The sequence below is a fragment of the Mesoplodon bidens genome, assembly GCF_964165515.1.
Source record: "Mesoplodon bidens genome assembly, chromosome: 12".
Taxonomy (NCBI): domain Eukaryota; kingdom Metazoa; phylum Chordata; class Mammalia; order Artiodactyla; family Ziphiidae; genus Mesoplodon; species Mesoplodon bidens.
Window position 1 is genome coordinate 3,815,608 of NC_138168.1, and position 25,466 is coordinate 3,841,073.

The 25,466-nt window shown below is 40.1% G+C and overlaps 2 protein-coding genes across 7 annotated transcripts in view; one reads left to right on the forward strand and one right to left on the reverse strand.

The window, feature by feature from the left end:
- The window catches only part of PGM3 (phosphoglucomutase 3), a 32,500-nt gene extending 17,820 nt beyond the window's left edge, over window positions 1-14,680 (forward strand). For all 3 annotated transcript variants that reach the window (XM_081251440.1, XM_081251439.1, XM_081251441.1), the window contains exons 5-13: window positions 2,194-2,327; window positions 3,244-3,439; window positions 4,866-5,023; window positions 6,833-6,916; window positions 9,457-9,555; window positions 11,086-11,202; window positions 12,089-12,211; window positions 13,050-13,223; window positions 14,232-14,680. In XM_081251440.1, coding sequence (XP_081107566.1) covers window positions 2,194-2,327; window positions 3,244-3,439; window positions 4,866-5,023; window positions 6,833-6,916; window positions 9,457-9,555; window positions 11,086-11,202; window positions 12,089-12,211; window positions 13,050-13,223; window positions 14,232-14,321 — 1,175 coding nt within the window. In that variant the 3' untranslated portion in view covers window positions 14,322-14,680. The remainder of the gene's footprint in view (window positions 1-2,193; window positions 2,328-3,243; window positions 3,440-4,865; window positions 5,024-6,832; window positions 6,917-9,456; window positions 9,556-11,085; window positions 11,203-12,088; window positions 12,212-13,049; window positions 13,224-14,231) is intronic.
- Window positions 14,681-15,115: 435 nt separating this feature from the next.
- DOP1A (DOP1 leucine zipper like protein A) overlaps window positions 15,116-25,466 on the reverse strand; it is a 110,661-nt gene continuing 100,310 nt past the window's right edge. For 2 of the 4 annotated variants that reach the window (XM_081251436.1, XM_081251435.1), the window contains 7 exons: window positions 24,629-24,781; window positions 23,368-23,504; window positions 22,424-22,479; window positions 21,343-21,507; window positions 18,418-18,547; window positions 17,541-17,600; window positions 15,116-15,741 (listed from right to left, as the gene is read on the reverse strand). In XM_081251436.1, the coding sequence (XP_081107562.1) occupies window positions 15,436-15,741; window positions 17,541-17,600; window positions 18,418-18,547; window positions 21,343-21,507; window positions 22,424-22,479; window positions 23,368-23,504; window positions 24,629-24,781 (1,007 nt within the window). In that variant the 3' untranslated portion in view covers window positions 15,116-15,435. Of the gene's footprint in view, window positions 15,742-17,540; window positions 17,601-18,417; window positions 18,548-21,342; window positions 21,508-22,423; window positions 22,480-23,367; window positions 23,505-24,628; window positions 24,782-25,466 lie in introns of those variants that run through there. The other 2 variants (XM_081251437.1, XM_081251438.1) reach the window with 2 other exon arrangements.

A 25,466-nucleotide genomic window follows, 5' to 3' on the forward strand; every position in this document is an offset into this window, starting at 1 on the left:
CTTGCACTGAAGAGTAGTCTTTTTTTTTTTTAATTTAATTTTTATTTTATATTGGAGTATAGTTGATTTACAATGTTGTGTTAGTTTCAGGTACACAGCAAAGTTATTCAGTTACACGTATACATATATCCATTCTTTTTTAGATTCTTTTCCCACGTAGGTTATTACAGAATATTGAGTAGAGTTCCCTGTGCTATACAGTAGGTCCTTTTTGATTATCTGCTTTATATATAGTATTGAATAGTATGTGTATGTTAATCCCAAACTCCTAATTTATCCCTCCCCGTCACGTTTCCCCTTTGGTAACCATAAGTTTGTTTTCTAAGTCTGTGAGTCTATTCTGTTTTGTAAATAAGTTCATTTGGTTTTTTTTTTGTTTTAGATTCCACATGTAAGTGATATCATATGATATTTGTTTTTCTCTGTCTGACTTAATCATTTAGTATGATAATCTCCAGGTCCATCCACTTTGCTGCAAATGGCATTGTTTCATTCTTTTTTATGGCTGAGTAGTATCCCTCTGTCTTTATGTACCACATCTTCTTTATTCATTCATCTGTCGATGGACATTTAGGTTGCTTCCATGTTTTGGCTATTGTAAATAGTACTGCGGTGAACATTGGGGTGCTTGTATCTTTTCGAATTATGGTTTGAAGAATAGTCCTTTGGGGCTTCAGACTTATGAGAGCCTGTCCCCCCAGTTGCACATCTTAGACCAGCATGGACTGTTTGCGCTGAGAACCATTGCTCAACTTATTTAGAGGAATGTCCTCAGAGCAAAACTGGCTTCCCTTAGCTCACATCCTGGAGTTGTCTCTTTATGTAAATTTTGGCCTAATTCCTTTGTAATGTTGGTACTATAATTCTTTTTAAAAAGAGGTTCTTCTCTTATTCAGCATTCTTGGTTGTTTTCGGGAGGAGGGTTCATCTGAATTACATAGTTTGTTACTGGAAAATAGAACTCAGTTATTACTTTTCTACTTTGCTCTATTTTTACACTGCTACCCGTCTATACTAAATGATTGGTTTTTGCTATCGGTAGCAGTTCATATCTTTTTTAGAACCAAGTATGTGTCCAATGTGTGCCTTTTCCACCACCAATTAATTCTGACACTATCTACCTGGAATTAGGGTCACATCCCACAGGTTAAAGGCTCAGTGCCACAAGCCTTGCCCCTCCCCCCTTCAGATGCCAGTCACCTGGGCTTCTTTTTAAATTAATTAATTTATTTATCACCTGGGCTTCTGACAGCCCTCTCCTTGGGGTCGATTAATTTGCTTAGGTAGGCTCGTAGAACTCGGAGGAAATATTTTACTTACTAGATTACAAGTTTATTATAAAGGGTATAACCCAGGAACAGCCAGATGGTAGAGATTTATATGGGAAGGGGTGTGGAGTGTCCGTGCTCTCTGGGCAGGCCACTCTCCCCAGTCTCCACTTGCTCACCAAACCTGGAACCCCATCCTTCAGGGTTTTTGTGGAGGCCTCCTTACATAGGCATCATTGATGGGATCGTGGGCCATTGGTGTTGGAACTCGGTCTCTTGCTGCTCCATCCTCCCCTCCCTGGAGTTAGGGAGGAGACGGGGAGGACTGAAGGTTTCAGCTCTCTAATCCTGTGCTTGGTTCCCTGGCAGCTGGCCCTATCCTAAAGTGTCTAAGGGCTGTCCCAAAGTCACCTCATTAACATAACAAAAGAGGGTTTAGAGGCTGTGCCAGAAATGGGGACACAGACCCAATGTATATTTCTTTTTTTTTTTTTTTTGAAGTACGCGGGCCTCTCACTGTTGTGGCCTCTCCCGTTGCGGAGCACAGGCTCCGGACGCGCAGGCTCAGCGGCCATGGCTCACGGGACCAGCCGCTCCGCGGCATGTGGGATCTTCCCAGACCGGGGCACGAACCCGTGTCCCCTTCATCGGCAGGCAGACTCCCAACCACTGTGCCACCAGGGAAGCCCAAAATGTGTATTTCTTATTATAACTCATGATATCACAGTGTGACATGTAGTTATAATGATTTCAGTGGATGTTTATGCATATTTCCGGATAGTTTTCAAAGTTAGTGTTTCTTGTATTTTCTGAGATGTCTTTTTTTGAAGAGGATTTGTCACCCTGAAATTCACACAGTATGAGTCCTAAACTTTTCTTCTTTCTTAAGGAATGTGGTAAATTGCTTTTTGTATTTCTGTGACAGATTATGGCTTGTTGACGACACCCCAGCTGCACTACATGGTGTACTGTCGAAATACCAGTGGCCGGTATGGAAAGGCAACCATAGAAGGTTACTACCAGAAACTCTCTACAGCCTTCGTGGAACTTACCAAACAGGTGAAAATCTCTTGAATGGGGTTAGAGTTTAAGCAGATGACCAAAATAACATCAGTTGAACAATTTATTTTAATTAGATATTTGTTACCCCTCCTCCTCTTCCAAAAATGTGGCGTGTCTCTTACTTTTTAGGGCTCTGCAAGGTCTGGGCCTTGTATCCTGCTAATTCTTTGTTGGCATTTACTCGGCAAGGCATGTAATATGTTCTGAGCTCACTGGGGAAGAAGAGTGGTGCACTTGCGGTTATCATCGTGTTCATTCAGAGGAATTTGGTCTTAGAGTTACTGTAGGTGCCGTTGGCATCATCCTTGAGGCACCTACTGTTGAGAAAGCCTTTCTTCGAGGTGAATTAGCTTCCTAAACCTGAACGAGATTTGAGGGGTGTAATTCATTTGGTTGGCAAATACCGAGTGTATGTCATTGTCAGGCATAGTTAACCAAAACCAAGCCTTTGCTCCCATAGAACTTACATTCTGGGGTGAGGATGGGTAGGAGAGGAGACTGACAGGAAAAACGCCAGACATGCCCGGTGGTGTAATATGCTCTGAAGAGAATGACGCATGTTATGACTGCTCATTCATCTGTGTACTCATGCCCATATTTGAATGCCCGCCGTGTAATACAGACTATAATATTGTAAGAGACCTTGCTTAATGGAGGCTAAATTCTAATAAATTTCATTTCCATCATTTATTCAGTCAGTGAAACAGTTCCAGTGTCTGTGTCCAAAAAAAGGTGTTTTAACATTTTACTTTGGTGTTTTACAATTTTCATCTGAATGTGTGTACCCTTTTGTTTCCTGGGTTAAAACAGACGAGTTAACTGAAATAATGGAAGATGTTTATATATACGTATATATGCCATGCTTCACTTTTACAACTTGAAATCTTTCTTGCGTATGTCTTTTCCTTTTCAGGCCTTCTGCAGTGGAGATGACCAAAGAACACTTAAGGTTGACTGTGCGAACGGCATAGGGGCCCTGAAGCTGAGAGAAATGAAACACTACTTCTCCCAGGGGCTGTCGGTTCAGCTGTTTAACGATGGGACCAAAGGGAAGCTCAATCATTTATGTGGGGCTGACTTTGTGAAAAGTCATCAGAAACCTCCTCAGGGTATGTGAAAGATGTGTTTTTAGCGCTCTCCCTGAAACCAGTCTCACAGACAGAGCTGGCCAGGTGAGCAAGAGTCATGCAGCTGGTCCTGGCCCTGCCGCTGTTACACATCCGGGCCTCTTCCCGCGCTTCGGTACCACATGGAGCACAGGCTGCTCTCTGCCTGGGAGTCACAGGACTCCTCCCGGGGCGCAGGACATCTGGTGGAGAAAGCAAAATCAAGGTGGGATTCTAGAGCAGTGCTCTCAAGCTTTAGCAGGCATCAGAGTCCCCTGGAGGGCTGGTCCGCACACAGGTTCCTGGGCTCTATCCCAGGGTTTCAGTCTCTGTAGGTCTGGGGTGGGTTTGTCCATCCGCTGCTGTCATGGCAAAGGAACAGCCACATTGTCTAAAATGTGATGTGACACAGCTGTTGAGGTTTCAGTAACTTTACACAAGTTACACAAGTCATTGGTCTCTCACAGGTTATAATCCTTTGCTCTTAATGACCAGTGTTTCTCGTTATTGATGGTGTTAACAAATAAAAATCACTTTTTTCAGGATTCACACACATACCTCATCTACTGCCGGTTATTTTTTATATGAGAAAGGACATTGTGGTACTAGGGAAATTGCATTCAATTCAATACCTGTTGCTCTCAGAACACGATGTGGGAATCTGTATTGCCAAGCCTCTGGCTTGTAAAATGGAATTTTATTTTAGTATCATATCGGGTTTCAGCTTAGATAGATTTTGAATGTTCTTTTTTCACTTAGCTGTGAAAGAATTTGCCCTGTTTACAGTAAACCTGTATACTATTTAAAGCTTAAGACATTGGTTTTTGTTTGGAAGGATAATTATTTTTATGTTGTTTTCTTTCCATTTAAATGAATCCTCTTCCCTTGATTTCGAAGCTATTATCTCCATTCAGGTACAAAAACAATTACATATGTTTATGTAGCGCTTCAGACGGGAGAAATGATCAGGATTCTCCTCAATGACAAAACACTCCAATTATTTATATTTGATTGTACCCTCTGAGTGATCATGTAAGGATAGTAATGGTTCTTTATCTGCAGTTATAAGGACATTTATTCCTTTCAGCTGGGCTTCAGTTTACAAATTGGGAGAAACTTTGTTCAACTGACATTTGATTTTTGTAACTCTTGAGGACAGGCTCTCTTTGCCTAGCACATGTTTAATTTTGCTTAAGCCCTGGAAGCATAAGTTTAAACACCTCTTGAAAAGTCATAGTGGACATGCTTCCATGTAACACAGAAGGTCACTTATGATCAGTACTCGACCGAAAGAATTTTCCCTTGTAACCGGTGTGAGAGAAAAACCGAAAACTTTTTACACGGAGTTTTATCCCCCTTTCTTAGACTGAAGAAATTTGAATTATTCAGTTAATTTGAATTATTCCTTTGGAATTACTCTGTGTGGCAGGAATCGAAATGAAGTCCAATGAAAGGTGCTGTTCCTTCGACGGAGACGCGGACAGAATAATTTACTACTACCGTGACGCAGGCGGTCAGTTCCATCTCGTGGACGGAGACAAGATAGCAGCACTCATTAGCAGTTTCCTGAAGGAACCCCTGTTGGAGGTACGGTGCGGGGACCGACTGCCCTTTCAAGCAAGACTCACTGGGGAGATTGTTCCGTGTCAGGCAGTCATTCAAATGTCTGAGGCATGATCGTGGGAAGTGGCCAGAAAACACACAGAGAAGTGGTCATTCCAGTCATTTCAGCACTGGGGCTCTCGTTTGGAACCTGAAGAGAGTAGTCTTTTCTTTTTTAAAAAAAAAATGATTTTATTTATTTATTTTTGACGGCATTGGGTCTTTGTTGCTGCGCGCAGGCTTTCTCTAGTTGCGGCGAGCAGGGGCTCCTCTTTGTTGCGGTGCGCGGGCTTCTCATGGCGGCGGCTTCTCGTTGCGTGCAGAGCACAGGCTCTAGGCGTGCGGGCTTCAGTAGTTGTGGCACACGGGCTCAGTAGTTGTGGCTCCCGGGCTCTAGAGCGCAGGTTCAGTAGTTGTGGTGCACGGGTTTAGTTGCTCCGAGGCATGTGGGATCTTCCCGGACCAGGGCTCGAACCCGTGTCCCCTGCATTGGCAGGCGGATTCTTAACCACTGCGCCACCAGGGAAGCCCAGTCTTTTCCTTTTTATACTGGCAAAAAGTTTCATGATTTGCAGCTTTACGAAGTTTTGGTTTCTTCATAACTGATACTTTAATGAGGGTTCCACGAACATCATTCCCCAGAGCCTCAAGTTTAAATAGAAAATCTCCTCCTCTGAGGGATTTATTTACTATGATTATGATAAGCTTAGTAACGTGAGATTTATTTTGTTATGCTCTTTTGGAAATCTCAGGTTAGCTGTAAGTATAAAATGTAATGATAATTATCACAATCGGGAAAAGGTGTACTTTAGGAATTCAGTGTATACTTTTTTAAAAATGAAAGAGAAAGAGATCAAGAAACCACAGGTTTCTTTGAAAAGGATTCCTTAGCAAACAAGATGTCCTTCATAGGCGAATAAACTGTAGTCCATCCAGACAATGGAATATTATTCAGCAGTGAAGGAATAAAGGAAAAAAAAAAAGATGTATCAAGCCACGAAAAGACGTGGAGGAAATTTGAACGCATGTTACTAAGTGAAGGAAGCCAATCTGAGAAGGCTGTGTTTGTTTTGTTTTTTTTGTGGTACGCGGGCCCCTCACTGCCGTGGCCTCTCCCGTTGCGGAGCACAGGCTCCGGACGCACAGGCTCAGCGGCCATGGCTCACGGGCCCAGCCGCTCCGCGGCATGTGGGATCTTCCCGGACCGGGGCACGAACCCGTGTCCCCTGCATCGGCAGGCGGACTCTAAACCACTGCGCCACCAGGGAAGCCCTGAGAAGGCTGTGTATTTTAGTATGAATCTAACTATATGATATTCTGCAAAAAAATCCCACAAAGACCGTGGAGACAGTTAAAAGATCAGTGGTTGCAAGGGGCTGGGGGGAAGTGGGTGCTGAGGGATGAACAGGTGGAGCACGAGGCTTTTTAGGGCTGAAAACACTCTATGTGATACTGTAAAGAGGGAGACGTGTCTTTATACATTTGTCCAAGCCCGCAGAATATACAACACTAAGGGCGAATCCTGATACAAACTGTGGAGTAATAGAAACGAAATCAGGTGATTTAAAAAAAAAAAAAAGGACTCCTTGTACAATTGCTTTAAATAATGCTCAAAAGTATTTTATCTTTTTTTCTGGCATACATGTAAATTTTTGGTGAGTTGTTTATTGCATAAAACTAAGGCACAGCTGAACTGGCTGATAATTTTGTCATCCTTTAGAACTCTGATTAGAGGTTTGCTTTTGTAAGGTCTTTACTTTTGATGGCAAGGTAATTGTCCTTGTTTTTGTCTAGATTGGAGACAGTTTGAGTCTTGGTGTTGTACAAACTGCATATGCCAATGGAAGTTCAACACGGTACCTGGAAGAAGTTATGAAGGTATTGAAACATTTCCATTTTCTGGTAGCTTCTTCCTCATTATCTTCTATTGTAAGATGCTTCTGTGAGGAAAATAATGCCCTCACAAAAATAAATAGGTTGAAGTGCACAAAGCTGAGCTGTTGTCTACTTAAGGATAAATAGAAATCAAAAATAAGAAAAAGTTAAATTGTCCCTAATGCAAAAAAGGAAAGAGACTTTCCTCCCTCCTTTTTCTGAGAGTATTTCTTTTAGAAAACTTACAATTTTTTTCTGTGTCCTTTTGAAATTAATATCAACCTTTTTAGGTGAAATAGGCCAGTTTTACAGTTCAGAAGTGTTTTCCGTAAGGGCCTGCAGTCACGTCTTGGAAATATAAACGTCAAGGAAGATAGCACCCATGCCTCAGCCTCCTGAGAGTTCCACCTAGTTACCACTTAGAGCCAGACACCTGTCTCCTTGACAGAGAGATATGAGGAGTTGTATTATTCCTTTGCAGAAGGGCAGTTAGCTAACACCAGTGGCCACTCCACCTAGCGGGTGGATTTAGGACAAACTCCGTGTGACAAAAGGTACTGTGACGTCTTCCTAAGAAGTAGGCTTATTCAATAGATATATCGCTGTGGGGTTTTGTAGCGGAGAACAGAGACTGGGCTCAACTCCTAACACAGCAAGGAAAAGTGGGGATTTTGTAGCCAAGGAATAAGGTGTGAGGGAGGGGGTGGTGGATGGGAAAGCACGAAGAGGAACGGGGGCAGCTGGGGGGGGTGATTCTGGCCAAACCAACCTAACAGGAGTTCTGCTGAAGGCAGGCTTGGGTGATCAGATGGTACCGGCTAGGGACTTTGGTCTGATACTGAGGGTAGGGGATTCTGGCTAAAGTGATTTAGCAAAAGATCCTTGATAAAATTGGGCTCTTGCAGACACGGCCAAGGACAAGACCCATTCAGGCTCAAAGGAGCCTCCCTCACGTTTGGTTGAGGAGAGATCTTGGTCACTGGTGCTCTTTAGCTCTGCAAAAGGGTGGAATTTCTTTCTGTCTCGCCGTGTCTTAGCAGACTGCCTGAGATGTGCATCAGTCTGGCTTAATGCTTACTCAGTAATAAAACCTGTCTTTTCTTCTTCTGTGGAGATGTTTTCTGGGTTGGTGGGAGGTTTTGTTTCTGATTTTTTCCCCCAGCATCCACCAGGTAGGTGACTATCCTCTGTACCATGCTACCCGCTTTAAGAGTTAGAGGCTTCAGGGCCCAAGTTGGGTCTTTTTGCCTTTATTCTTTTTCTCCCCGGCTAGTGTAATATTTTCCGACATTTGTGTATCCATTTTCAAGTGTCTGCATTTTAGTAGTTTTTGTGGCCATTCTATTCTTGTTAAAGCAGGAGTGACAAAGTCAGATTCCTTTAGGATCCGGATAGGGGAAGTGAACGGGGCCAGCAGGCGGGCGAGGACTAGGAAGGTGAGCCCAGGCCAGCTGCTGCCCGCTCTGGGCAAAGTCTTCAAGGAGAAGCTGAAAATGTGAATTGTGTGAATTTCCTGCCTTTTAAGTCTTGGCAGCTGATTCAGAATTTAAAAGAAATAGTGGGTAGTCCAAATAAAACACATCTGGAGGCGGCTAGTTTGTGCGCTGATTTAAATATATGGTCACAGTAAACTTACTCAAGGGACTCCATCTGGGGCCCAGTTGCCTGCCTTTCATAGGGATTCTCAGTGTTTGGGTTATTTTAGTATTTTCTTAATTTCTGTCTCAAAAATTCCTTATAGTAAAATGCCCTGCTGAAGAAACAACATCAGTAGCTATTCCTTCTCAACACATTCTCTTATGGATTGAATATCTTCGGCACTAGCCATCCCTGAGGTCCCCTAAATCCAGTGAAACGCCAGGCTCACTTGAGCTTCTCTCTTTTGCAGTTTTGCTGCCGTCTCTCCTTAGCCATGCTTGTCTCGCAGATCCATCCAAGGCTTTCGCTACCCACTGTTGCTGTCCCAACCACCATGATTTCTTACTGGGGTCAGCCCTAGAAACCACCTAACCTGAGCCAGGGCTTAGCAGACAGTGGCCTGTGGGCGACGTCCAGCTGGCCAGCTGTTTCTAGTGTTATCGAAATACAGCCGTGCTCGTTTGTTTTTGTATGGTGTGTGGCTGCTTTTGCACTACAGTGGCAGAATCGAGCAATTGTGACAGAGACCACATGGCCTGCAAAGCCTGAAATATTAGTTATCTGGCTCTTGATAGTAAAAGCTTGCAGACCCCACTCTAAGCCATTCTCCACACTGTAGCTACACGGAGCTTTCCGAAACAATTATATCATGTCACTCCCCAACTTGGGATCTTTCATTATCTTATAAGGGACCTCTCACTCTCTCACCCTGCTTTTCTCTCGGCTGTGTGCTTCTACAGTGCAGCCACTCCCCCACAGTGACACTTAACACTTAGTATTTCAGTTGCTTAGCTGTCTTCGTCACTAGACTAAGCTCCAGAAGCTTTGTTCCCTGGGATGAGAGGTACACAGTGAATATTTGCTGATTGAGTAACTGCTGTTGTTTCTTTAAACGTGTGTTACAGGTACCTGTCTATTGTACTAAAACTGGTGTAAAACATCTGCATCACAAGGCTCAGGAGTTTGACATTGGAGTTTATTTTGAAGCAAACGGGCATGGCACAGTAAGTTCTCCTAAGCAGTGACATCTGGCTTTAGCTGGCACCTCTCTTCAGTGATGGAATTCTGTGTCTGGGTAGTAATAGGTAATATTCCACTTTGTTGAAATGATTGGGATGGTGATAGAATAAGATTTAGTTAATATATTATTATGTTCTGTGAAACTGTGGCTCTTTTAGGTTGTAATGATCTTCCTTTGAGTGTGAAGAGATAATACTAATTTGTTCCTATAATATAGTTTCTTCAGAAACATGCAGTTCTTAATTTTCCTACAACCAGATGGTCTATTCATCCCATTTAAAATATTTTCCTTCAACTGGTCCTGTGTGGCAAAAGGAAAGTTCAGTAGCTGTGGTGAATTGAAAAGTGTTGGAAGGGTTGAGAGTTAAGTTACTAGCAACTAAAAATGAGTTTAAAGTAATTAGAATTGGCATATAAAGTTTTTTATGGCTCTTAGCAAAGAAAATGTTTAAAGGTCTGAGATATAATTTGTGTATCGTAACATTCACTATTTTAATGTATATTAATAGGTCTTCAGCATATTCATAACGTTCAGAATTTTCCTTTAGTAAATCTTTTTTTATCCCTAGCCTCATTTCATAAATGGATTTGAAGTGGCTAACAGAAAATGTTATCTAGGTCAAATAATTTTCATTAATTCAAAATTGGCTTCTAGAGGCCATGAATATGAGAAGAAAAGGCAATTAAAATATAACTTCAGTGATCGAGTGCAGGGGTTGGTAAATGATGTTGAAGGGCAGATAGATACAGTAAGTATTTCAGTCTTCACAGGCCATAAGGTCTGTTGCATCTGCTCAGATCTCCTGGTGGAGGGTAAATGAATGGAAGTGGCCGTGGTTCCACAAAACAAGTGACCAGTGTGCATCTTAGTTTACCAGCACACTTCTTTGTATATCATCAAGTGGCTGAATGTAGTGTAGCCATTCCTCTTTAGTATTGGGCCTCCGAAGGCACTAAAATCACGCGTGGGCAAGGCAATTCAAAATGGCAGGAATCCTGAGCAACATGATGTTTATTATAGTAAATATCCGTGGCACTGTTTGCCATAATATAAGATGAACCTCTTTTCTACTTTTGCTTAGTTTATGTCCTTAAAAATTTAGGACAAGAAAACTGTTCTAATTGCAGTGAGTTATATTCTTCAAAGTAAAATGGATACGGATAAGGCTTAAAGAGCCCTGGTCACCCAGAACTGGTTTAGCTGGCTGAGGGCAACATCATAAACTCGCCATGTACATTCTCCTTTGCCAATGTGATATTTTATTAGTAATCTTTATATCTTGATAACCCAGTTTTATAATCCATAAAGGAACTCCCCCACACCCCCCCCCTTGTAATATCTTCTGAGTTCTGATTTGGTCTTTTATACTAATTTCATGCATTCTAAGGCTGCCATTTTTCCCTCAGTGTCTCCAGATTCATTGAGAGTTTCAAAAGCAGTTTAGTTGGGATGATCGTACATAAGACTGGGGCATAGATAGTGTTTTCTGATTTTTGTTATGCTCTGATTGTAGGTACTGTTTAGTAAAGCTGCTGAGATGAAGATAAAACAACTAGCAAAAGAATTAGAAGAAGATAAGAAAAGGAAAGCTGCTAAGATGCTTGAAAATGTGATTGACTTGTTTAACCAGGTCAGAACTGAGGGGGTGGTGGACTCTTGGTTATTTTTACATTATTCAGAAGGTGGACAGAATAATGTGCTGTATAAAACATCAAAGTGGAGAAGTTGTGGCAGCTTCCTTGCAACGATTTAGATTTATACTGAAATGCAGTGACAATGTTTATGTGCTTCATATTTTCAAGTAATGAGTAGCTTATAGCTGGAGTCAATAGATTCAGCTACTAAATGTATCTAAGCATATGTTTTGAAACCAGCCTTCTCAAGGGAATTCAGGAAAAGGCACATATGTGGGTCAGATTATTGGGATTGGAGTGGAGAATATGGCAATGGAAGAGCAAAGTGTAGGTCAGCGGAAAGCAACAGAACTAATATTTGAGGGTCCTGTGCATATTGGGCACTTTCCATACCTCACTGTGTAATCCTTGCAGTAACAGGGAGAGGGGTCACTATAATTCCTGTTTTATAAATGAAGAAACAAAGACTTACTTAGAGCGACTCAGTGGCAGAGTATGGATCCAACTTTAGGTGCCTCTTACCACCAAAGCTCCTGTTTCTCCACTTTACCATGCATGAGGCCTTCCATCATCATGGCATAGTATCTCAAAAGGGATCTAGTTGTAAGTAAAATTTTGAGTCATACAGTGTTAATGCTGGAACCTTAAGAGTTAGTTACACTTTACAGATGAGCAGGAAGATTAAAGGCAGGCTTGTTTCAGTATTCTTGGTAGACCTGTTACTGCTGTTTTCCATGGATACCTTTTTCCCTCATTGTAGTTCGTATTTACCCCCGTCAGTAATCTGCACTGGGGGCGGGGTGGGGAGGGCAGCCAGGACATGGTGATTGGTTTTCTGAGACAGAAGCATTCATGTTCACGCTCTGCTTCTGCATCTTGCAGGCAACTGGTGATGCTATTTCTGACATGCTGGTGATCGAGGCAATCTTGGCTCTGAAGGGCTTGACGGTACAGCAGTGGGACGCCCTCTATACAGATCTTCCAAACAGACAGCTCAAAGTTAAGGTGTGAGCGAGATTTTAAAATTACTACTTTTCTGAAAATTAACTAAAACAATTGCATTCTATAAATAGATATTGCATAGAAAAGACTTTTCTCACATCTTTAAAAATTACAGAATTGCTCTTAACCATTCTATTGTTATTTAGAAGTATCTATCCGGTTTCCAACTTTACTATAAATGATATTATGTATCAATCAATCACTTAAAAAGATTTTATTATAAAAAATTTACAGGATACATGTGTAGAGAGAGAGAACAGATTTCAACAAGTGCCCTCCATGTCCTTAATATTATTTTGAAGCGAGTCCTGGATAGCCTGTTGAGTCAACTGTAAATATCTCCTCTGCATTATTCTTGGTTTACAGAGTACTTCCAGAGGCTAGATGCTGACAGGTAGAATCTGTGGGCTGAAAGAGAATTTTTAAAGGCATTTCAGATAAATTGCTGGTTGATTTCTATACAGATTTATACCAGATAATACATTCACCAACAGAATTTTTGAAAGACAGAGATATGGAAGCCAGAGCTCACAGAAATGGCTGCTGGTTGTTCAGATCAGTTTTTTCCAGAGAGTCTTATGACCCTCTTTTTTTAAATACCTAAGATTATTTGATCAATGACTCAGTCATACAGTACTTACTGGCCATTATTTTAGTAATAACTATAATACAGTCTGTGGGAATCTCAGTGCCGTACACTTTGTGGTACAGTAAGCTGAAATGTGGGTCTGTTCCTGTTGACATGAAATGGCCATAATCTTTTGGTGGGAATTATGTTGAATGGGTTAAGCTTGTGAAAGGGAGTGTGATATGGTAACAAATGAGAAATGCTTGTGCTTAGGTTGCAGACAGGCAAGTTATTAGCACCACAGATGCTGAAAGACAAGCAGTTAAACCTCCAGGACTCCAGGAGGCCATCAACGAGCTGGTGAAGAAGTACAGGCTTTCTCGCGCTTTCGTCCGGCCCTCTGGTACAGAAGACATAGTCCGAGTCTATGCAGAAGCGGACTCGCAGGTAAGCTGGGACAATTCTAGTGAAGGAATGTGCAGGGAGAGTCTAACATAGGTGGAGGAGGGCAGGCAGCAGGACAGAAAACTATTTAAATGGTGTTGGAATCTCTAATGTGTGAGATTTATGGAGACTTTTAGGTTCTTATTTTCATCAGTAGTACACAGTTGAACAGAATTCCCCCAAATATTTTTCTTTTAATTTAGTCGAGATTTCCTGAAAGTGTCATATTTCTAACTGCTGCATGAATAACTAATAAATACTTAGTGTACTAAACCATACTTAGTTTGACACATATTAAGCATATGCATCCTGAAGTGGATTATACCTTTTTCCTTCATTTAAAAAAACATCCTGTTGCTTTATGAAAACAGCTGGTTATTTCAAGTCCATTTCTAAATCAACTGGTACCGTCATCCGTACTGCTTGAAATTCATCTTTGTCTCTGGACTTTCCATTTGTTTTTCAAAATATTTCCTTTAAATGACAGCCTTGCTCTGTGCCTCTTGTTTTCTTGATAGGGTCAAAGACTTAAAAGTGTTTGCTCAGCTGAGGCAGTTAGAGTGGGGCGACTAGGTAAATAGCTCTCAGAAGGAGATATTTACCGTTAACTTATACAGTAGCTTTTTTGCAGAAGCTTAGGCCATCCCAGAATATACTGAATAAATATCCCCAGTGGATGAGGATGGGGACTGAAGAGTTACTTACTCTTTAGGCTGATTGTGGCCTTCTTGCCTTTAAGGACTAGGTTCTATTGAATTTATTCAGAACTTTAGCATGATAATCAAATCAGCTTATAAAGTTAGTTAACTAGGAACTTACCTGATGTAGAAGAATGTGACTTGTTTTCCATTTATCTGAGGGTCTTGTAGTTTGTTACTGAAAGATGAAAGAAAGTTCTCATTTGAATATTTGTTAGTGAAACAAAATCAGAAAGCTCCCTCCCCTAAAGTTGCAAGTAACCTGGTCGATGCTGTGACTTTCTCATCTAATATCCTTTCATGTAATTTGCAGGAAAATGCGGACAGCCTTGCATATGAAGTGAGCTTGGCGGTATTTCAGCTGGCTGGAGGGGTTGGAGAAAGACCTCAACCAGGTTTCTGAGGACAATTTTTATATGTTTTAGAAACTAGATTTTTAAAAACGTTTTACAGGATAATAGTACTGCCATTATTGTGACAGGTTCAAACACATTTATAATCATACATGTTTAGTCTGCATCTTACTGGATTATTTCTAGATCTGATTACTTTTCTTAAACAAACACTACCAGAATCATTCTTTAGAAATAGGTAAGCTCTTATACTTGTTAGTTTTTTTTAAAAACTGAAATTTACCTCTAATATCAATCACACTAATGTAAAACATTGGAGCTTAAGTATATGATTCAGTCATTAACTTTATAATATATGCAAGGAAAAATTCATGAAGGCTGCTGGAAAATTAAACTTTATTTATTACCAGTTCCTTGTGATGCCTTTTCCGTCGTGGTCACCTCAGTCATTTTGCAGTACTAATATTCACCGTTGTTAACACAAACGAGGGGGTTGGAGAAGACTTAATATAACCAATGTTTTCACAGCAGAGTCTCCAGAACAATTCCTAGGTGACTTACCTCTCTTCAGTTAACATCACCAGGAATTCAGAGCTGTGGCTGTGGAGGCTGTACACACCTCTACTCCGTACCGAGGTTGAGATGCTCGTGCTACACTTACAAGGATGTGTGGCCCAGGCTTCAGTTATTCATTACTCCTCTTAGTGAAGGTATGTGGGAGAAACGAGTTGTAATACATTACCAAGCCTCTGACAGAGAAGTGACGGCTTTCTGATACTAGAATGTGGGTTAATAAGGGAAAGAAAAAAAATCCCCAACCAATATAAATTAAACAAAGCCTGAAACCAATAGAAAAAAATGTGCAGTGTGTATTTGGCAGGTTTAAGACAACTCAGGACAGTAAAACAATGGACCATAATGGACTATTTATGTATATATAGATCTCTCTTAGGCACCATAATCAATATGCGCCCATAATATTTAAGCTTGATTCAGGCCACAGTCAGACATTCGTTCTTATTTACAAATTAAATTAAATACAACCTGAAATGTGTTTCGTTACATACAAAAAAAAAAAAAAAGAAAAGAGAAAGAAACTATACAATTCAGAGCAATGTTTGTTTTAAATAATTACATTTAAACTAAATGGAACCACTATGTTGCTCAAGTTTTTATCACCCCTTCCAGAAAATCTTTTTCTACCATCTCTTCTATTTTTTGCCTGGCTTTGCTGGAGAATGGTTTGTGGTTTTCCAGCTTCATGTCCTTGCTCGGGAAGGTGTTTGAGTAGAGGACGGGGCTCCCTGAGTGTCCTGCACATCGGCTGGTGACTTTGCTGTTGAAGACTTGGCTGAGCACGTTGAAGAATGGCAGGAGCTGCTCAAGGCTGCGCACCGTGCAGATGGTGAGCAGCAAGTGCCCTGGCTCCCAGCCCAGCGCTCTCCCTGAGTTGTCCTCCTCCGGGTTTTTCTGCAGAAAACAAAAAGGCGATTGTTCCCAACGGACGATGCAGTATGTGAGAAAACTTAGAAGAATATAAACATCAGCAAACAGAGTTAAGAAATGAATACAAATGATGACATTAAGTCTCCATTCCAGACTTGCTAAAACGTCTGCTTCTAACTGAGGCCTTCTGGTGCCAATTATTAATTGTACATTGAGGGTCTAACACTGTAGTAATATTTTCCAACTTGAATGCACAAGTAAGCTTAGTTATTAGCTGAATTAGTTTTGCATAGGGACTGTCCAATCCAGAAGTTCATGCTGTGCTTTGCATATACTCAAAAAGCTCCCAGAGTTCTGGAGCCCCACCAGTGTATCTGAGGACAAGGTCAGAATGACTGAAGAAGGGAAAGAGAGTCTTACACATGTCACTACTAGTAAGTCAGTCAGTTACCTTGTGGCCAGATGGCTTAAACTTGCCACAAGACAGCAGCAGAGTCCACAGTGAATCATTACTATCAGCACAGAGAAGGGAAAGGAACTCCCAGGAGAGACCCTGCCGTGCGCTTCTGTGTTGTGCTAAACCACATGGGAGCAAAGCTGGACATGGAGTCAGAATAACGCCAGGGTCAAGGCCCTGGCTCTGCTGCTTGCTTACTGTGGGTGTCCTGGGCAAGTACAGAACAGTTCCTCACTTGTAAGATGGGGCGATGAAGAGAATGTATGTGAAAACTCTTGTCAACTGTATAAACACAACAATTTACGTACTTCAAGTAGCTAGTCTGAGAAGACAGCTAAACTGTACACACACAGTTGTAGACATCAGTCTATCTAGAGAAAGTTCTGAGAGAACTGAAGATGTTTGAACTGGGGCAGAATCATAGATATGAAAACACACTGAGTAAAGATAATGAAAACAAACAATGAACTAGATAGAAAAAAACTGTCAAGTGGGACTTAGGGAGCAGAATTATAGTCTGTGATATTTGTTAACAAATGGAGTTTGCCTTCTAAGATGAGATGTTGCTGAGAAACTTGCATTGTTCGCTTAATATTTTAATATCACTAGTTTCCTAGTGGAGAAAACAAATGGAAAATCCGGCTTATTTTCTTGTGTGTGGTTACAGTGTTTGCTTATTTTAAAATAAAATCCTGTTTTAAATCTGTCTTCCTTTCTCAGAAGTCTACAGGAGCAAATAAGAAAAAAAGATCACCTAGTTCTTTATCTATGGCCAAATTTAAAAAAAAAAAAAAAGGAAAAAGAAAAAACAGCTATTAGTTTATTTCTTAGTACGAAACCATTTCCTTTCTCTCACCTAATAACGCTGGCTTTAATGACAGTCCGGGACTGATGACCACACCACCTTCAGTCCCCTGAGTCAAAGTGCAATTCAACAGTCATGAAAGAGTCTACAGAGATGCATTTACTCTGAAGGGAAACGAGTAATACGCTTGAACCCTCTACACGGCTGATTTTCAAATGTAAGGAAACTATGATGTAACCTTTTGTTTATATTCTTATCCAGATGTACCTTTCAGAGGACTTTTACTAAGCTCTTTACCAAGAACAGTGCCCTTGTTTTAGTGTTCCTGCTTTTCTTAGTCAGAACTACACCACCTCCTCAATGATAAAATTAACAAGTCAAACATGTTTCCGTATGAACTACTTCTCCTTTGACTGCAACAGTCTACACTTGAAGAAAGACTTCCTTCCTGTTTACCTCTCTTGTCCTGTTGAAATCCAGACCTGGGTTTGTGTCTCAAGATTTGGTCCAGAGGTGGCAACTTTTGCTGCCACACCACAAGCATCAGAAAGCCACCCTCACCTGATGCTTGGCCATCTCCAGGCCCTCCAAAACCACTGTCTTAAAGTCCTCCTCCTTGTCCTGTGGAAGGAAAGAGGAGAACTCACAGCCTTTGCTCCAGTGAAAAGCGGGCTTGGCCATGAAGACCTTGTTTAAGGTGTTTTAGATGGGAAAACACTTTCCATCAAAACATTTTTTATTCTGTGGGACAAGTGTTGTGCAAAAGACTGTCATGTTTACCCCTTAGATAAGGGAGGAGTTTTATAAAAACTCCCGTTACTAATGAAATGCAGGGATGACAAAGTACATGTGCCTATAATCACATTGCTTCCGGATCTGTTGTCATGATTATTTTTTCCGACCCTGCAATATCAACATGAAAGTACCCAAGTGCTCTCCTAAACTCCGGACTCAACTTTCACCTTTCATCTCTTCTTTTACTTATTAGTCCCTAAAGAAGCAACTTGATTTGAAATCAAGTTCCGCCTGTCCTTCAAGGACAGCCTCCTTTTAAATCACTGTCCTCCATTCCATCTCTGTAGTGTGTGGAATGTGGCTTAGGAGCTGCTGCCTGAAGAGGGGACCCCAGAAGAGTGGAAAATTTCTGAGCACTCAAAGCACATATTACAAACTAGGGCTCGCAAAACAACCCAGATGGTCCCCAAATTGTACAATTTATTTTTGAAATTTTCGGAATGCAAGGAAAAGATGACAAAAGGTTTGTAGCAGAGGCCTACTGATGAACATAAGAAACTCACTACTATTTTCTTGGGTAAAGATCTGTAATTAATTAGCCTGATGCACAGTGGAAGATGCACATAAAATACAATATAAGTATATTTTACAAATTTTATCTTCTTACACTTAACAAAAACAAATTTAAAAAAGAACGCAATACCTTTGCCCTTTTCCGAAGAAGCTTTGCAAGTCGTACTACGTAAGGTTTAAATTCTCGTTGATGTATGCCCTGCCTTCTCACTTCCAAACCGGAATCATCTGAGGCTTCTGGAATAAAGGCCCATCGGTACCTATGTATAGAAGAATGATACCAACATCGGTAAGATGCACGCTGTGCCATCTAAGACAAGGCCACATAAATGCAGTAGACACATCATGACCCCACCACTTACACAGATTCACATACCAGCTGTGCCACTTGTAGCCCGGTCACCTTGGGCATGTTTCTTAACCTGAGCCTTTACCAGTGAATAAAGACAATATTAACTACTTCATAGAGTTGAAATGAGTACATGAACATTTGTAATGAACAAATGAAATTTGGAAAGTACTCAACACCATTTTTTCCATGAGCACAACACAAGTAACTTGACAAATGTTTCCATGCTCATTCATTACTATATAGATAAAAATCTCCAACATTTATTTTAAATTTTGTCTTTAATAAGTAAAATTAATATCTGTCTATGGAAAAAATTCAAACAGTATAAAAGGGCATACCAAAGAAAGGTAGTCTCCTTCCCACCACAGGCTCCGCCAATATTGCCAGTTTCATATATATCCATTCAGAGTTTTATTATGCATAAAAGAGCACATAGTCACACAAGCAACCCCCTCCTCTTTTAATAAATAAAATGATTGCTGCTTATTTTAATTACACATCTTGGAGATAAGATCATATAAAACAGCATCCTTTTTAACAGTTACATAGTACTCCAGTGTTGAAAGGTACTGATTCAACCAGTCTCCTAGATTGTCTGATTTCTTGCTATTACAAATAGTGCCATAATGGATATGCTTATATAACTGCTGACTTTTATGCATGTCTGAGAGGACGGTGAGTGGAGAAATCCTTGGATATAGCAGAATTACTGGCCTAAAGAGAATCTGTATTTTGAATTTTGGTGAATATAAACCTCTTTGGAGAAAAATCAGACAGTATCAATGTACTCTTCCAACAAGAGTAAGAATGTCTCTATTGTTAAGGGTAAAAGGAAGTACACTTTTAAATCTTTACCATTCTGATAGTTATTAGTAACTTTAAGTGGAATTTCTCATATGAGTATCACTGAGCACCTTTTCGTATGTTTTACAAGCCATTCCTTTTCTCCGAACTATTTGTTAAATAACCCTGTCACTGGCCCATTTTTCTATTGTGTTATCCATTTTTACATATTAAGCAAGTTAGACTTGGTCATATACATGGTAAATATCTTTTCCCAATTCACTGCTGCCTTTCAATCTTTATGGTATTTCTTAGTTACACAGAGACTAAAAATTGATATGTAACTAAATTATGAAATATTTTAAACTTTTGAAAAAAAATCATGCTTAGATATTACCCTTTCAAGATTATTAAATTCTCCATGTTCTCTTTTCTTACCTTATAGATTTTTTGAAAAAAGACAGTAGTTAAAAGAAAAAAAGCTGTAGTTGATATTACAGCACTCTTATCTCTTTTCTGTATCTTGGCAAGTAAAGAGGATAAACTCATTTTGGTTCTCATCACAGAAGCTGAACGGTCACTACTGTGAGCATAATATTCTTCCTACAGCATGAAGACTATAGTTTCTGTCACCTCTGTGAACATAAGCATCCTAGTTAATTTTGGCCACTTTCCTACAATTCTGCTTAGTGTCCTTTTCTGAACTTCTTCAGGAGTAACATCAGTTTAACAGACGCCCAACCACTGAAATTCATTAAGAAGTGGATATATATGGTTTTCAAGTGGAAAAAAAATTAAAGGAACTGGAATTAATGTAAAAAAATTTCTAGTTCTTACCATTAAATTTAATGAAAAGTAAGCTTGTGCAACAGAAATTTTTAGAGATTTAAGTATATCCAAATATAGAAAAAAGATTCTGGTATCCTACTCTTTATCCTATTAATATTCCATTCCAGAAGAATAATATAACACAATTTTATATATTATATAAATACATATTTGATCATGTGGATACATTCTCAAATTAGCTACATAGTGATAAAGCAATCTTATATAGTTTGCCTATTATTTTAAAAATTTAAATATGAAAAATAATTAAATATTTTTGAGCACTTATGAACAAGGCATTTAACTTACATTAATTTTCTCCCTATTCCCCTCTGCCATTTCTAGTTCAATTCACTATCGTCTGAAAGAAGAGCCTCCTTGTTCCAGTCTTGCCCACCTCCCATCCTTTCTCCAAACTACACAGCCAAAGTAAAATTTCTAAAATACAAGGCCGGTAACATCACTTCACTCCTTAAAATTCATGCTTCAGCGGCTTCCCACTGTCCTTAAAGTCCAAGTTCTCGAATATAGCCTGTAAGTCCTTATGTAATTAGGGCCCTTTCCAGCATCATATCTCAACCTGCTGCTCCAGCAATACTGACCTTTCAACACTGCAGACACACCAGGGCCATTCCAACCTCTAAGTCTTCACCCCCACCTCCCCCAACCATCACCCCACCTCCTCAGTGTAAAACTCCCCTCAGACCTGCTCTGACCCCTAGAGCTCGGAGGGGTCTCCGCTGTGTGGCCTCACAGCATCCTGCACAGCTGCTCTCAGAACACCCATGGTGTGTTAACGGCGTGTCTCCTACACTGGACTTGAAGCTCTTAGGTAATGTATCTGCCTGCCTCACGTGTGCTGCCCTACTCAACTTGCTGACTGAGAGTGGTCTGTCAGTCTTAATATACCCACAACGACCATTTCCGATACCTTCCAACAACTGTTGCCCTACCATCCTCCTGCCAAGACAATTACATTTTAATAAAAATTATGAATACTTCAAGTTACACAAAAGAACTTTATCTTAGATGTCACCAACCAAAGCAAATGCATTTCAAAAATATCCATTTAATATCCTTACTTTTACTTACATCTGAAACTGAGGAAGATTTTCGGAGGGCAATGCCAGAGCCAAGTCCAAAAATTTGCAAGCAGAAAGATAGAGGTTTAACCACCGCTGGCTGTTATATGAAGTAGAAAAGCCATTACCTCCTGTGTAGGTTGTCTCCAGACCAGCCACAGAGGGGCCTGAAGTCCTATAAGCAGGAGACAGTGCTGTCAGCAGTTGGACCCACTTACTAACAGGTAATTCCTGGAAAATCTCAAAGCGCCAGCTAATATTTTTCATAATCATTCTGATAAATGTACCAGTAATCGCTAAGCAAGTTCATGACTAAATCAATATTACTGCTCTCAAATCAAAAATTAATTTTTCTTCTTTAAATTTTAAGAATGTAAAAATAGTAGAGAATAACTTGTTATACTCGAGAAGTATAAAAATACAAGCTGTAAAACCAAGAGGCCTCCCTGCTACTCAGTGTCCTGCAAGGATGGTGGGAGGGAAACTTTCTATGATAATCAACACAGTTATTAGTATAGGGGACTCTCTTTTATAAACCTAGGATTAAAGAAGAGCAAAATATATTCAAGACACACAGTGTTAAAGGAACTTTTTAATTTATAAACTGATTTGTACAAAAATTCCTAAATAAAAATAAATTATATTTAGTCACATATTAATGAACTGCTTCCGCTAAAAAAACCCCCCAAATTTTAGTACATTAAATTGAGATCATCCTGGAAGATATGGACATTTGTATACCTTAGTTACAGGTTACCTGCCATAATAGGCTTTGCTGAATGTTTCAGGAAAAAGATCTGACCTACTAAAACCAATACTGCTCACATAGCTGAAACAGTATTGCTTTAAACTAAATCTGTGTCTAGAGGCCAAAGGCCACACATGTTGATAGTTTAATTCAGTCTAAAATACCTAAGGAATACATGGAACTGTATTATATCCAAATATGATCAACTGGATAATAACAGACTAAATACATAAAGTGTTCAGACAAAATAGTGTCTATACCCTCCTAGTTGTAAAGTAACGTTCGGGATGATTTTAGGATACTACACACTGACAAGACTAAATCAAAATGAATTACGTATTACCGTGAAATGTCTTCATCAGCAGTGAGTTCCTGCTCCATCAGTAAAAACACCTGTACCTGAAGACCATGGAAAAAGTGTCAAATGTTTATTTAAACCTTCTTTCAAGCTATCTTTAGGCTATATTTTCATTAATCCAAATACAGATTTTAGGATACAACTTTAGGATCTTTAAATTATACTTAGTTTCCAAAAGTAAAACTGAAAATTCAGCACAGAGCCTTGCTACTAATTTGGCAGAGGTGAGACGAAAGCATGGTCTTATTTGGTGATTATGGAACAGAGATACAGTTATCAAAAAAGAAAAAATATTAAAGCCAGTTTCTTTGCACGGAAGTTATAATGCTGGGTTTTTGGAGTTACAGATTCCTGTCCCTTTCCTTTCTCATCTCTTTCCCCAGCTCCCCACGTTGTTCAGATGAGGGCGACAGGGCATGGTTTGGGAGGGGAACGGACTGGTGTAGTGGGACTTAGGAAGGTTTTACTGTTTGGGGGTTTACAAACTCTTGTCAAAGTCTCTCTGAAGCAGCTTACCTGGGTAAGTGCTGCACTTCAAGAGTGATACATGCCCTACGTCAGGCCATCTAAATCTAGCTAAACCATCTCTAATCATTCTCAAGGTGCTGCAAACTGTAGGAACCAGGCCTGGCAGCCATGACAAAGTTAAAACTCTGGTGTAGTTGAGAATGAACTAAACCAGGTCAGACGAGGTCATGGTTTGCAAGGAGCTAATAATTGCTAATGTTGCCTATTTCAGACTTTAAGCTGTATGGAGACAGAATCTGACTTGCTTTACTATTTTCATCGGTACAAATTTTCAGTAACAGGCTTAACTAGAGTTCGGTTCTCTTCTAAGATTAGTTTTTATCCGGTAAGCATGTTGATGCTTGTCACATTGTTTTATAATTTAAATTTATTATTACCTAATTGAATTAAAATTAACTCACAAGTTCTGTGATCATGGTAGGCCAGAGTGAGGTAAGATGTTGTGGAGACATTCTTAAAAGTAACACTCTGAAGAACAGGAACACTTGAGAGTGAAGAGTTGGCACCTGGGGCAAACGGAGACTCTCAACCAATCTCTCTGAAAGAAATACAGTATATTTTCAATATCAAAATAGAATCCTTTTCATATAAACTTTTCTATATAAACTAGTTCAGTACTTCTCAAACTATCTATGATGATCAACTTATTAAATAATTTCCAGTCTGTTGCAGATCGATACTTTCATAGAATATAATAAAAATGAATTACCAGAAAAAATCAAATTAGAAAAAGATAAATAAAATACAATGCCATGTTCTTATTACTAGGTTCAACAGATTCTATCACATTGCTATAAAGGCTTAAAATGCTTACTCTACATTTCTGAACTTACCGTGGATGGAATAACAGACTGATACTGGTCCATGGACCACAGTTTGAGTAGCACCAATCTAGTCGACTTTAAAAAAAAATCGCAGGGCAAATAGTGTGCATGTTGCACACTGGACATTAGGTATAAAGCGTTAGAAAAGGAGGAGTCACTTATCTTCTGAGAGAGAGAAATAATCTCAGTAAAGAGATGACAACTGTCATCCCCAACCCCGTCCCCGCCCAGCCTGCTGAGGCTGGCTGCTGCACAAGCACACTGACTCAGCGGCAAACAATACTGCCTGGGGCAACTTCACTCCCATCATGGAGCCATTTGGTGGCACAGGGTGATGACTGCCCTGATACCCTTCAGGACACAGAGAGCCACCAAACCCATTGGATGAAGGTTATCAAAAACCTTATACAACCCCCTACTCTGGCCCCAAACTCTAGATCTCCACCTACTTTTAGCTAAAATAGAGGCTGCGCCTGTATTTCAGACCCTCCTTTAAAGGTGTATAACCTCTCATCCACAACAAAAAAAACCCACTAATATGCCTGTCTGCAGTAAAACCGTCTTACACCTCACTCTCAAACATGAATTCCTAGGAAATTTGACCCAAACAATAAAATGGAGACCATGTTTAGGTAAGTCCTATAAACTCAGTGTTTGATTTCTTTTACATACTGGTGATGATAATTTTTGTCACTTCAACAGAACAAATTTCTAATTCAACAACATTCTCCATCTACCAACGCTTGGTATATTTCACCCCAACTTATAACTTATGGAAGGTAATTTCTAAGGAACCAAAAAAATTGGAAAATAGAAAAAATAGTTTTCCACTATTTACCTTGTATATCTGGAAGATATTTCTGATACTGGTCAATTTCACTGCTAAAAATAGCAAATGCTAATCTTTTCAGAAGCATGGCTCTCTGCTCTAGCTCCACATCACGGTTTGCAAAGAGATTAAGTGAACTGCTCTGAGCCACAGCTACACGAGCTGGAAGAAAAAAAAAAAAAAAAAGCAAGTGAGAGAGGCTGTGATATAGTCATCAGGTGATTTGAAAAAAGATTCTGTTTTTTGTTTTTAAGAATGTCTAGACCCTATGACATCTGGGAGAGAGGACCTCAGGGTAGAGGACTTGGGGCTCCCCTCCGAGGCAGGACTGGGAAACAGATCTAGCATATACAAGCCGGAAGACCAAGGGGTGGGAACTGCAATGTGGAGAGAGAAGAAAACTTAGAACTGTAGGTTTCAGAAGGTAAAATCACTAACAATGCCATTTTATAAAACCCTTTATTATTTTAGGCCATCTGCCGAAATCCTTCTCATTGCTTTAAAACTTTCTGGCCTGGCCAGGCCTAGCCTACCCAGCTCTCCTTCCTCATGTCTTGTACTCACCCCCACCCCCTCCTCTGCAGGCACACTGTCTTGCTTGCTCTTCCCTGCATTCACCGAGCTTGTTCCTACCCTGAGACCTTTATTATTTTTGTCCCTTATTCCCGGAATACTCTGTCCCTAGCCCTTCTCATGGTTGGTCTCTTTAGTTTCACATCAAATATGAGCTCTTGAGCTGTTATTTAAAATCTATCGTATCACCCTATTCCTTCACAACTTCTTACCTACTGTCTGAAATAATCTGATCTATTGTATTAAGGTGAGCATAATACCTGGCCCATTTTGG